At 40.6% G+C, this 14,441-nt stretch overlaps 1 protein-coding gene across 6 annotated transcripts in view; it reads left to right on the top strand.

Moving 5' to 3' along the window:
* Window positions 1–14,441, top strand: part of LOC148864234 (exocyst complex component SEC8-like) — a 208,324-nt gene that overhangs the window by 174,874 nt on the left and 19,009 nt on the right. For all 6 annotated transcript variants that reach the window (XM_088980927.1, XM_088980926.1, XM_088980925.1 and 3 more), the window contains 2 exons: window positions 1,131–1,243; window positions 1,552–1,659. In XM_088980927.1, the coding sequence (XP_088837053.1) occupies window positions 1,131–1,243; window positions 1,552–1,659 (221 nt within the window). The remainder of the gene's footprint in view (window positions 1–1,130; window positions 1,244–1,551; window positions 1,660–14,441) is intronic.

Here is a 14,441-nt window from a genome sequence, read left to right as displayed (position 1 = left end):
CAACTTTCTTCTTAACCCAGTCCACACTTGTTCCATCCCACATTATTTTTGAACTGGTATTAGTTGAGAGTACTGCTATGGGAGCAATCTGGTTAGTTTGCTTTGGCTGGTCTGTTTTTCCTGTTAAACTTTCACTCTCCTCCCCTGACCTTTTTCTTTCATCAGAGTTTTCCCTTCAGTATTCAAGAGCTCCCATTTTTCTGGTTGAACTCATCTAGTACGCCAGCAATCATCTTCCACCCCTGTTTTGCTTGTCCCTCCGGTAAGCATACTAACTGCTTCCTACCTTTGCTAAAGAACTCCGTTAATAAGATAAATCCTCCATTTCTATTCCTTCTGTTTTCTACTGTAAATCTTTTCCCACTGCTTGTCATTTCATTTCTCCACCCTTGTATTCTTTCTGCAAAGAGTAGGCCATCTACGAAACCTTTAAACCAGCCCACCTCTTTTGAATCCATTATAATCATTGCCCATTGGTCTTCCCTTATTTTCAGAAACTTCTTCCCTCTGTTTGTTGTTTCCTCTAAAAGTGTCTTCTTCTCCAGTTTAAGTACTCTTCTCCACTTTGCAGCCTGAACAAAAACTCGCCATCTTTCTCTCTTATTAGTAACTTAAACCATAGCTATATCCTAGCAATTTGGTCATTATCTTATCCCATTGACAATATTTAGACTAGTACTAAAACTAATTCTGGTTTGATGTGCACATACAAGTAAATAAATATCAAAGCTATCAAAGAGAAACAAAATATTCCAATACAAAACAGTACAAATCATGCATGTTATCAACGCATATTTCACAAGACCCAATTCACAAAAACATTAAAGCTACAAATATCCTCCAACTTTGAGTCCATTTTATGTCTCACTACAGGAAAAGATAACATGAGAAAGGTCATCCAGTGCAATTCACCAAGTGATCAACTTGGTCATTTGCATCAATTAAGCAATCCTGCATTATCAATTTAAGTGCATTGCCACCTCAGATACTGCATAGGTATTATCATGCTAGGGATTGACCCAGAGCCTTCTGGTATAATATGTTCCATCTCATTGACCACACTAAAATACAATTTTAACCGTCTTTGCTTCCCTTGATTCAAATCTGATTTAAAAGAAATGCCTTTGTAGGTCCAGCTGCATTTCGGCCACGAGCAAATGCTGCTTCTATCTATGCCCCCTTGGTTGAGAAGGGACGTCCTGTTTTACAGGGACTTTTAGCTATTGATTTCTTGGCTAAGGAGGTAACATGGTTGACTTATGAAATATTTAGATTTCTTTGAGATCCAATTTTATAAATCCTGCTGGTTATTGGTTCTTATTACGGAAAATTATTTCAGAACAAACAAGACTATTAAGGAGTCCTTTTTCATAATTTTTGATAATGCAGAATGGATATTGATCTGAGCAGCGATGTTTTTACTTGTCAAAACTACAAAGACTATTTTATTTCATATTCAAATTAAACATTGTTGGTTTTTTCTTTATTTCTAATAATTATCTTCTTCAACAACTCTCAAGCAACTAAATGATACATTATTGATGATGTTAGGTGCTTGATTGGACACAAGCAATGCCTAAATATGCTGGAGAACTTGTGAAGTATGTGCAAACTTTCCTTGAGCGAACTTATGAAAGATGTCGTACATCATACATGGAGGCAAGATATTTCTCAGCACAAAAACTTGATTTTGGTGTTCCTTTCAGATATTTATGTCTATATCTGTGTTCTATGTTTTCATTTAACTCTACTTTGTTCTTTCCTTTTCTTTTGGCATGCCTATTGCAGAGTGAGGGCATGAATACCTAGGAAAAACACATAATATGGAATTCAGTGGGTTGTAATTTTTGAAGTTCATTAGGGATTGGGATGAAATTAGAAATTTGAAGACAATTTTTGGAAAAAAATCAAGAGATTCTTGGGTTTAAGGATTAACATTGCCAGTTATCAATGGCATTAATATAGAACAAATGAAGCTGGAGAGGTGTGCAGAAATCTCTGTTTGTATAATGGTAAATTGGCCTATGAAATTTTTAGAACTACCTTTAAGTAGTAACCTTAGACCTACTTCTTTTTCGGGATGGGGTAGTGGGGAGATTATCCATGTGGAAAACGAATTACATATCACTAGGAGGTAGGATTACCCAATCAAATCTTCATTTACAAATCTACCTGTTTATTTCTGATCTGTTAAAAGTTAATTTAGAGGCTTGAGTACATTACTAGGATCTGCTTGTAATTTTCCTACAGTTACCTATCACTAGGAGGTAGGATTCCTTAATCAAATCTTAGTATATAAATCTGTCTGTTTATTCTTATCTGCTATAGAGCCCCTATTAAGGGGATTCAGAGACTCATGAAGATTACTATGGATTTCCTTTAGAAGTCTAGAGACTCAAAAATGGACCCCTAACTAAATTGAGAAATGTTGTAGAGGAAGATAGATGGTTATCTGGAATTAGGAAGAATTAGAGATAGAAACACAGCCCTATTAGGGAAATGGTTATGAAAATTCCCTCTTGAGCCACTCTCTTTGGCATGATATATCCAAAAGAAAATTTGGCATTTATCAAAATGGTTGGAACTCTAGACCTGTTGGAAGGGTGATGTATAGATGCCCTTGGAAAGACATAAAGACAACTTTTACTGATTTCATCATGCATGTTAAACTTATTCTTATAGCCATCAGAGTCAAATTTTCAGAATGTTGAAAGAGTATTGTTTTGCGTGTACATGGGCAGCAGGATAGTTAAGTAATTTTATCATAGAATAAGGTCACTCCAGTCCATTGTTTTTTTTCATAATAAGGGCATACTTGTAATTATACACTTAAAGTTAATCTATGGCTGGGTTGACTGCTTAGAGGAGATTAAGATATACTAATCTCTCTCTAATCAGTTTGGCTGTTTTCTCCCTTATCTTCTTTTCTCTTATCCTCTCTTCTCTTCTCTTCCCTCTTTCTTTCTTTCCTTCTCTTTTAGTTCTTTACTGTTCGATGCTTCTGTAATACCATATTTCACATGGTATCAGAGTAGGGAATGTGAAAGAGATCTGTAGGGTTCTTTTTCACAATCGATCTGATTAAGGTTTCTTCTGGAAGGCTGTAATGTATGGGAAAAGAGAAAAAGAAAAAAAAAAAAAAAAGAGAAGGGAGAAACATGCTTTGATACCAAGAAGTAAATCAATCCTCTAAAACTGATATAAACTTGATTAAAATTAGAGAGAAAAGTGAAAGAAAGGTAGAAGACAGCAGTACAAAAGAAGAAGATGGAGAAAAGAAGAGGAAGAAGAAGAAGAGTTTGATAATCTCCTCTCTCCCCTCTCTAGTCCTTTTGTTAATCTTCATTCTCTATGGAGAGATAAGCTCCCTATTCAGAGGATTTTTTGCCTAGCTGGTAGAGGGTTTGGAGATTTGAAGTCTGGCCGGAAACTACCAGGTCAAGGAGAAGTTTTTGGTGTGGCACTCAGTGCTTGGGAGGTGTATTTTGAATTCTAGAAGTGTGTGGTTAAGACTTTAAAGAGGTCATGAAGCTCTGGTAGGAGCGGCTGCCTCTTCTCTCTTTCTCCCCGACAGTCAAGTGCAGTGAAACCCTAGTTGTCAAGTATCCGAGTACTGTTTTGACCTGAAGTAAGTTTATAAAGGTTGAAAATCTAGTTTTTTATTTTTGTTTGATCAATGGAGCAATATGGAAGCGAGTCCAAGTAGATACCGGTATCTGGGTTTGGCTCGATAGATTCCGTTTTGACTGGAGTGACCACAATTAAGTTCGGTGGAACCAATTAACTAGCTTGGGCACAGTCTATACGGATGATGCCTGTAGTAGAGGTAAATTAGGGTATCTCATAGGCAATAGGGTGAAACCCGCAAAGACAGACCCGGCATTTGAGAAATGGATGCAGGAGAACTATAAAGTAATCGGATGGTTGGTCAACTCTATGCAGCCCCATATAAGTCAGCATTATCTTTCGATGTCTTCAGCTAAGGAGATCTGAGACAGTGTTACAGAAACCTATTCATAGAAGTTGAATGTGGAAAGAGTCTATAAGCTAAAGAGTGATGTGAAAATTTTAAGATAGGGGGAGAAGAATGTGGCAATCTACTACTATATGTTGAAATCACTTTAGTAGGAAATTGATGTTATGGAGACAATTGTATGGAAGAGCACAAAGGATGCAAAGACTTTTAGGAATTTGGTGGAACGAAAAAAGGGTATTTGAGTTTCTTACAGGACTCAACCCTGAGTTCAACATTATTAGGCAGAATATTCTGGCCAAGGATGAGGTCACTCTTGCCCAAGCATATGCTATGATAAGCAGTGAAGAGAGTAGGCAGCAGGTTCAGTTATAGGGCCCACATATAGAACATACTAAGGTCACTCTTGCCCAAGCATATACTACAAGAAACCGAAGCATACTAAGGACACTTGCTGGAACCTTCATCCAAATCTTCTACCGAACAGGTTTAGGAATAACAACAATTTTAAGAAGATTGGTCAGATAGGAAAGCCTAAGAATGTTAATGTTTCCGTATGCCCGAAGGAGGGAATAAGGAGAGTGAAAAAAAGTCAACCATGGAATAGTTGGCAGCAATGAAGGTAGAGTTTGAAAAGTATGGAAGGTTATTGAATCACTTGGAAACCATTGTCTCAACATCCCACTCTTTAGGCAACACATCATCATCTGCATTTTTTCACTCAGGTATTCGTACTTCTACAAATCATGCTTTTGTTTCAGGTAATCATAAAATCCCTTGGATCATTGATTCTAGTGCATCAGACTATATGACCAGCTTGCCTAACCTCATCTCTTCTCTGGTAAGGAGAAAATATCTCTTGTTGATGGTTCTCTTGGTCCCATCTCTGGCAAGGGGGATATCAAAACCTTTGATGCCCTTGTTTTATCCTTTGTCCTTCATGTCCCCAAACTTAATACTGATCTTTTATTTGTTAGCAGTTTAACTAAATCCATGAACTGTAGCATAACCTTCTTTCCTACCCATTGTGTTTTTCAGGACCTGAAATCTCAGAGGACGATTGGCAGTGGCAATGAGGCGAATGGAATATATTTGTTGGACACACCTGATAGGAGTCTTGGGCCACCTCATGGAGTCTATTTTGTCAAAGTCTATTGATAGAGTCATGTTATGTCATTTGCCTTTTTCTACTTTGAGTCATTTGTTTCCCAATATATTTAAGGGAGTGTCTTTATCAAGTCTTCATTGTGAGTCTTGTGAACTTGCAAAGCATTGTAGATAGTCTTATTCAATAAGAAATAAAATATCAATTTCTCCTTTTCATACTATGCTCTCTAATGTGTAGGGGCCATATCATTTGTCTACTATGGGGGGTTACAAGTACTTTATCCTTTTTATTGGTGATTATTCTCGTTACGATTGGATTTATCTCATGAAATCTGTTGAGCAAGAGCAAGTGATAGACAAGAGGAGAGAAGAGAGGGAGAGAGAAGAGGAGAGCCGAGAGGACTGAAAGCCCCTATTGAACTTAGGGGGCGAAAGAATGATCTATTATTATTTATACTAGTACAGCCGAACAGTAATCAAAGAGGAAATTACATCAGTACCCTTATGGTACTAAACCTGAATACATAAACATAAACGACTGACAACACTCCCCCTCAAGTTGGAGCATAGATATCAATCATGCCAAACTTGTCACAAAGATCATGATGTCTGGAAAGGTTTAAACCCTTTGTAAAGATGTCTGCAAGCTGGTTCTCAGAAGTGACGTAGGGGGTACACACTTCGCCTGTGATAACTTTCTCTCTGATAAAATGCTTATCAACTTCGATGTGTTTTGTTCTATCATGTAGCACCGGATTGGCAGCAATGCTTATAGCTGCTTTGTTATCACAAAATAGAGTTATAGGTTTGGTCACTGGAAAACCCAACTCCCCCAACAAATTCTTTATCCACATGCCTTCAGCAACCCCGTGGGCCATAGCACGATATTCAGCTTCAGCACTGGATCTAGCTACCACATTTTGCTTTTTACTTCTCCACGTAACAAGGTTCCCTCCTATGAAGGTGCAGTAGCCACTAGTAGACTTTCTGTCACTTTGGGATCCAGCCCAATCTGCATCTGTATAAACTTCAACTTTCAAATGTCCATGCTTTTGAAACAACAAACCAATACTCGGATACTTCTTCAAATATCGGAGGATTCTCTCTGCTGCTTCAAGATGAGAAGACCTAGGAGCATGCATGAATTGACTGAGGACACCAACAGCATATGCAATGTCTGGGCGAGTCATAGAAAGGTATAACAATCTCCCTACAAGTCTCTGAAATTGTTTCACATCCTTGAGTGATTCACCACAGTTGTCACCTAATTTATGGTTGGGGTCGATGGGAGAGTCAACTGGCTTCACCCCCATCTTTCTAGTGTCCTGAAGTAAATCTAAGACGTATTTCCTTTGAGAAATGAAGATACCCTTCTTTGATCGGGCAACTTCAATTCCAATGAAGTATCTGGCAGGTCCTAGATCCTTCACTTCAAACTGAGTTGCAAGGAAAAGTTTCAATTTCTGAATTTCATCCTCCCAATCACCAGTAACAATTATGTCATCCACATAAACAATTAGAGCAGCAATTTTACCTTTTCCTTTTTTCACGAATAGTGTGTGATCTGACTGACATTGCCTATATCCTTTCTGTTGAACTGCCACATGGAATCTACTGAACCAAGCTCTTGATGATTGTTTCAGCCCGTATAAGGACTTCTTCAACTTGCACACTTTCTGTTCATTTCCTTGGGCTAGAAACCCAGGAGGTTGAATCATGTACACTTCCTCTTCAAGGTCACCATTCAAGAATGCATTCTTGATGTCCAGTTGGTGTAAAACCCAATCCAGATTGGCTGCAAGAGAGAAAAGGACTCTAATGGAATTCATCTTGGCAACGGGGGCAAAAGTTTCAGCATAATCAACTCCATACACTTGAGTAAATCCCTATGCCACTAAGCGAGCTTTATACCTTTCCACTGTTCCATCCGCCTTATGTTTGACTGTGAACACCCATTTACATCCAACTGGAACCTTTCCCTTGGGAAGATCAACAAGTTCCCATGTGCCATTTTTGTGAAGGGCATTAACTTCTTCCCTCATGGCATTTGTCCATTAACTTCAGGAACTAAAAGAGCTTCTGCCACATTCTTAGGGATAGGGACACTGTCAATAGAGGTAAGGAAGGCACGGAATGAGGGTGAAATGTTTTCATAGGAGACAAAGTTGGAAATGGGATGTTTTGTGGTGCACAATCTGACCCCCTTCCTGTGAGCAATAGGACGGTCAAGATCATTAGTAGTAGAGGAATCATTTTCAATAGGTTCAAGGACATCATTGGGAGCTAAAATACCTGAGTGAGTATGATCCTCCCTCGAGGAGTTTGGTGGCACAGGAAGTACAGCTTCCGGATTCTCTACAGCTCTTGGATTTGGCTGGCCTTTGCGACGGCGAGAAAAAACACGAAAAGGTGGAGTGTCAGGGAGAGAGGGAAGCTGAACTAGTTTCTCCTCATGTCTACACTCCCCCTGAGGAGAAACAGGATAGAAAGGCTCATCTTCAAAGAAAGAAACATCCATGGAGACATAGAATTTACAAGAAACGGGATCAAAAACACGGTAGCCCTTTTGAGTGAAGGAGTAACCAAGAAATATGCAAGGTATAGCACGAGAGTCCAATTTCCCACGAGTGGGAGACAGATTTTGGACAAAACACCGACAACCAAAGACACGAGGAGGAATAGAAAGAAGGAGAGTCTTAAGAAAGAGAAGTTGATGTGGGGCTTTGTACTCTAACCGACGAGAGGGCATACGGTTTATAAGGTAAGTGGAACAAAGAACAACTTCAAGCCAAAACCGTTTGGGAACATTCATATGAAGTAGTAAACCTCGAGCCACTTCAAGGAGATGTCGGTTCTTCCGCTCGGCCACACCATTTTGTTGTGGTGTGCGGGCACAAGAGCTACAGTGAAGGGAACCATGCGAAGCAAAAAATTCCGTGAGGTCACTATGAAAAAATTCTTTTGCATTATCTGATTGGAAAATTTGGATTTCAGTTTGAAATTGAGTGAAGACCATCTGCTGGAAATCTTGAATGATTTTTGGTACTTCTTCCCTGGTTCGCATCGGATATACCCATGTAAATCTAGAATAATCATCAATGAGGGTAATGAAATACTTGTAGCCACTCTCAGATGGTAAAGTAACAGGGCCCCACACAACAGAATGAACAATGTGAAATGGAGATTCAGATTTACTATGTCTTTGAAGAAAATGAGTTCTACAATGTTCACTCAACTGACACGTTTGACAAGAAAAGTCAGAGACAGACATTGACTTAAACAGATCTGGGAATACAACTTTAAAAGACTCAAAAGACAAATGACCAAGACGACAATGCCATAAATAGACTTTCTTCTTACAGGACTGACTCATAGACTCTGTAACATGAAGACCAGCCTTATTCTCCAGCATGTAAAGTCCATCAGCCATACGACCCCTACCAATCGTCCTCCCCGAGGCCAGATCCTGAATCACACAATGAGAAGGGAAAAAAGTCACTGAGCAATTTAAGGAATTAGTAACACTACTAACAGAGAACAAATTAATGGGAAAGTTTGGAACATGAAGAACATCAGAGAGGGTAAGGCCAAGAGGAAGAGAGAGGGTTTCTTGACCAGCTATGGAAGAGTATGATCCATCGGCTAGTCTCACCTTGTCTCTTCCAAAAAGAGGGTGATAGGTTTGAAAGTAAGAGGACGTACCTATCATATGTTTAGATGCTCCAAAATCAATGATCCATGGAGAGTCATGGGTGTGAGAAGCAACATGGAAAGCATGTTAGACAGTTTTGAATGCCCTTAGCTTCAATCAAAATTGATGTACTTTATGAGTTTATTGTAAATGAATAAAAGTACATATTTGATTCATGTTCCCTTGGTATGTTTCTGTGTATTACCCTTAAACTGGACACTTATTGAGACTCGTGTTAGTTTAGAATGTTCACAGCCAGTGGGTCGGTCTGGGGAGACCTATCCTGACAAGGCTGACACTGTGGTGCCACCAAGTCGGTTGGGGTGGCTTGTCTCAGCTACCGGGGTGAGACCCGAGGCACATACAGTGTGGGATTAATTGAATCTTTGAACTGGACCAGATTTCCAGTATTGCCCTGGACCTTGGCGATTGATGGGCGAAACTGGAAAGTTACACCCGACCCCTAGACTCGATTATGATACTGCACTAGGTGTCGGATCGGGCTGTCTTTGATGTACCAATCAGTGAGATCCTTAGCGGGGGTCAAAACCTGGGTATGTTGGGACAATCCGAGAATTCATCTGAGTGGGTGATCATAGTGACAGGATCAGCCCCTTTGTCGGACAAAGGTAATGATCGGGGATGCGCTCTCACTGTTGGAAACCAAGACTGCCGGCAGCCGATTTCAACCGTTGAAATTTGTTTTGCAAAGTATATTTTATATGAGATATAAAAGTATATACATTATGGTTTCTAAAATGTTTGCAAAAAGGTTTTAATTCCCGGGATCCATATAAGTGGAGAGTGCAAGACTGTTCCTTGCAGCCGAGGGAGAGGTCCTCTCTTGTCGGGCAGTGTATGATCATTATGGGCTGAGAGGTTAAGTGTAAGACCATTGAGGATAATACCTGATGGGCTAATCTTGCATCTGCCCACAGTCCCTGGGTGTTACAAGGTGGCTTGGCCCAGGGACCACTTAGGGTAAGTGTTGGGCCCATAGAGCCCATTTGATGGGTTTCAGGGGGTGCACTATCTTAACAGTGTATTCGACCAGGCCTTGTAACAAAGGCTGGGCCGAACCCATGTAGCTGATGTGTAGATCAATGCTTGGGTCCCACGCCATACAAGGAAGCCCAACTGGGCAGCAGTTAGGAAGGTTAAGTGAGCACATAAGCTTAATGGGCCTAAAGCCCATTTCGAACTGGGCTATTAATTTAGTTAATTAAAGGGGCGAATTCTGAGATGGATTAGCAGTTAGGATAGGGTCTTAATCCTATCCACTCAGAGAGTCCAGATCTGAATGTGATTCAGATCTAGAAACTTCCTAATAAGATTAGGATAAAGCTAATCTAATCTGCAGATAAGATAAGGGTTTATCCTTATCACTAGAAGAGAAGGTTGATCCAAATATGATTTGGATAAGCACCTCCTAATGGGATTAGGAGCTGATCTTTTCAAGTTAACAAAAAGGAGGGGGCGGCAGCCTTGAGAGAGAACAAGAAACACATCAGATCCTCTTTAGTGCTGAAATCAAGAAGAGAGAATTCTGCACCCTGCGAATACTCTCTTGCCGCCTCCCTGCTCTTGCCGCCCTGTTTGCCAGTTCGATCTCCAGTTGTGGGAGAAGTCAAGATTGGATCTTGACATTAGTTCTTTGAGAAAGGATTGAAAAGGGAAGCTGTGCTCACGTTCCATCCTGCTGTTTCTTGTGAAGGACAAAGTTCTTGGGAAGAACACTGCTGATTCTGCTCCATCCTGCGCTGCGCCATCTTCAGTGGGAGCAGTCTTTGGATCCTTCCTTGGGCGTGAACACCTTCGTTGGGAGATATTACTTCTCCGTATCAGGTATTATTCTCTCCCATTCCTTTTGGTTCAGATCTAGTTCAGTTTAAGGTTCAAGATTGATCATTGAAAATATGATTTTCTAAATAGGGAATGTGATTCCCAGTTGAAGCGAGAAAAAAAAAATTTGAAATTCGCCCCTTATTCCGCAATCTTTGGGCGTCCATGGGATGGATCTCTCATTCCCTTCAAAGCAGTGGCAGGGTTACCTGACGTAGATGCAAATGAGGTTGAGGGAGGAGTATCCATCTGACGAATTGCTCTACCATAGAGCTCTAAATGGTCACGGAAGGAATTCATAATGTCCTCCCTCGGGTCTGGTCCAGTGAGATGTGTCTGAGTCACAGTAGAAATGGTAGGCTGATGCTCCCGAGTAGCCATGTTGGCCATGTGATGTTTCTTTGTATTTTGCTGCCCGTACTTCTTATTCACCTCTGAACTTTGCTTCTTAGTCAGATCTTGAGCCCATTTTGGTTTCCCATGAAGATCCCAACAGGTATCTTTGGTGTGTCGGGGTTTCTGGCAATGAGTGCACCACAATTTTTCCTTATCTTCTGTTTTTTTTCTGGAGATCTCCTTTCCGGGAAGAAGATCCCCCACCAGTAGATACACCCCCTTTTTCAACTAACACAACAGCATCCCCACCAGGGTTGTTCATCAAATTTCTCCTGCTTTCTTCAGATTGTACAAGAGCATAGACTTCCTGAACAGAAGGAAGATCCTTGGAGCTGAGAATCTGAACTCTGATAGATTCTCATACATAGGATTCAGACCATGTAAGAATGCAAACACCCTTTGCTGGGAGACAATCTGTTTGTACTTCTTAGCATCCTCATCACATTTCCAATCCACACTCTGGTAGTGATCCAACTCCTTCCAGGCAGATGTTAAGTCAGAGTAATAGACCGATAAACACCTCTCCCCCTGTCTACAAGTAGAAGATGTTGCCTGCAGTTGATAAATTTTGGCATAGTGTCTCAATTCTGAATATGTAGACTTTGCTTGTTCCCAGATTTCATTCGCAGTTTCAGCCCACATGAAATTCTTCCTGATTTGAGGCTGCATGGAAACCAAGAGCCAGGACATAACAATACTGTTCTCTTGATTCCATCTATCATATTCAGCACTCCCGGAGGTTAGTTCTTTTATCCTCCCATTAATGTAGCCTATCTTCCCTCTTGCAGTGATGTATAACTTGATCCCTCTTGACCATTCTAGGTAATTTAATCCATCAAGAGGAACAACAGCCATAGGGAAGGATAGGTCACCACCCCCACTCATTCCATTCAGCATCGTGGAGATTCCAGATGTGGCTGAATCTTCACTATTCATGATTTCAGGTTTAAGAACACAACACCCAAGGCACACTGCCTCACAGAGCTGTTACGGAAAAGGGATCTTATGTCCTTCAGTCCACAAAAGAAGAAGCACTTGCTATTTCAGCATACAACTAGGTACTTCTGACCTGCTGTTTCACAGAGAGCCAAGAACAAGCACTGTTGCTGCAGCACTTGGACTAGTCTGTATGACCTACAATTTTTGTAGGAATCCAATGAACAAACATACAAACACTGCAATGCAGTACACCTAATCGGCTGACACCAACTTCAGGGTAGCCAAACAGTCACTGAGATCAATAATGTAGCCGACCAGAAAGAACAGTCAAGGAAAAAACTTCAGTCCATCAAAGGGTGCAAGAAGAAAGAACAACAAAAAACAGTTTCAGTTGAATACCAGGGCACCCGAACAGCAGATGGACAGTACCTTCTTGAACTCCAGCCTCTCTGCAAACCAGAACCTCCTCTTCGTACAACAGGTGACAGCCTCTCTACAGCCGAGCAATCAATGAAAACAGCAGGCCTCGGGGATACAGCTTCTAGGAGATGAAGAGGCAATCTACTCGGCATTGAAGAATGACCTCAACTAATTTGTTTTCAGGCCTGGACGAACTTGCTCTGATACCATGTTGAGCAAGAGCAAGTGATAGACAAGAGGAGAGAAGAAAGGGAGAGAGGAGAGGAGAGCCGAGAGGACTGAAAGCCCCTATTGAACTTAGGGGGCGAAAGAATGATCTATTATTATTTATACTAGTACAGCCGAACAGTAATCAAAGAGGAAATTACATCAGTACCCTTATGGTACTAAACCTGAATACATAAACATAAACGACTGACAACAAAATCTCGAGATGAAGAATCGACTATTGTGCAAAAATTTCATGAACTTATCCTTACCCAGATTAACACTTGGATCAAAATATTCCGTTCTAAAAATGCTAAGGAATATTTTGAGAAGAACCTCTCATCCTACTTTGAGACTTTTGGGGTTATTCATCAAAGTTTTTATTCCTACACTCCACAACAGAATGGAATGACGGAAAGGAAGAACTGCTATGTGGTTGAGGTTGCTAGGTCCCTCCTTTTTGCATCTCATGTTCCTATTAAATTTTGGGGAGATGTTGTCCTTACTGCTATCTTTTTTATTAATCATATGCCTTCCTAGGTTTTGGTTTCCGAAACCCCATTTAGCCTTCTCTTTCTGGATGAGGATCTCTTCTCTCTTCCTCTTCGAGTTTTTGGGTGCACCTGTTATGTACATGTACATAGCCATCAAAGACACAAATTTGAACCTAAGTCACATAAGCATATTTTTCTAGAATATGCCTCCATACAGAAGGGATATTGTTGTTTTAATTCGGCTAGTGGCACCTGCTTTGTCTCACAGGATGTCACATTTGCTGAGTCTACTCCTTTCTTTAGTATTTCTCCTGAGGGGAGCAATCTGAGGAGCCCTTTGCTATGTCTCCAACTGTTCCTTTTCCAATTCCTTTTGAGTCCTCTACTGAGTTATCCTCTCCTCCCACTACATCTACCTCAAGTGTTCCTACTCCCCCTCCTCTACCCCATCCTCCTATAATTCCCTTACATCCTATCCTCCAAAGGTGGTACCGAAGACACAGATTCAGGCATATGCAAGTTGTTTCCGCTCCTGCAAAAGAGCCTCTTGCTTCTTCCACCTATTACTGAGGTAATAGGTCAGCCTTCCTGCAAAAGAGCCTCTTGCAAAGGCAAGCAAAAGTGTACAACACATTGTATCCCTAAACAATAGTCCTGTAGCCTTTTATCCCCTACCTATTACTCTTTTCTTGCTTCTGTCTCTTCCCATGTGATACCCAAGTTTGTACCAAAAGCCCTATCTAAACCAGAATGGAGGGATACTATGATGGCTGAACTGGATGCTTTGCATAAGAACCATATCTAGGATATTGTGGATTTGCCAGAAGGGAAGGAACCAGTAGGTTGTAAATGGGTATTTACCATTAAATATCATTTTGATGGCACTATTGAGAGAGTTATAAGGCCCGATTGATTGCTAAAGGCACTTAGATATATGGTATTGATTACCTTGAGACTTTTGCTCCTGTGGCTAAGATGACCTCAATTCGAGTTTTTCTTGTCTATAACTACTACTTTTGATTGGCCTCTGCACCAATTTGATGTTTAAAATGCCTTCTTGAATGGAGACCTACATGAAGTGGTCTATATGTCTTTGCCTCTAGGGGTGTATGGAAAGGAAATGCAAGGGAAGGTGTGTAAACTGCAGAAATCCACTTATGGTCTCAAACAATCTCCCCAAGCCTGGTTTGAGAGATTTAAGGCTGCTCTTGTCTCCTTTGGTTATACACAAACTCAATCTGACCATACCATGTTTTTGAAAAGAAGTAACTCTTTGGTGACTTTTTTTATTGTTATATTTGATGACTGTTAGAGTCAATTAGAGAAGGGTATTTTGGTTTCCCTTTATGTATTGTGTTGGCTGTATGTCTCT

The sequence above is a fragment of the Nelumbo lutea genome, chromosome 3 (genome assembly GCF_056320005.1).
Source record: "Nelumbo lutea isolate HS-2025 chromosome 3, American lotus-T2T, whole genome shotgun sequence".
Lineage (NCBI taxonomy): Eukaryota > Viridiplantae > Streptophyta > Magnoliopsida > Proteales > Nelumbonaceae > Nelumbo > Nelumbo lutea.
Note: the sequence above shows the minus strand (reverse complement) of the source record. Positions and strands in the feature narration are given on the sequence as shown.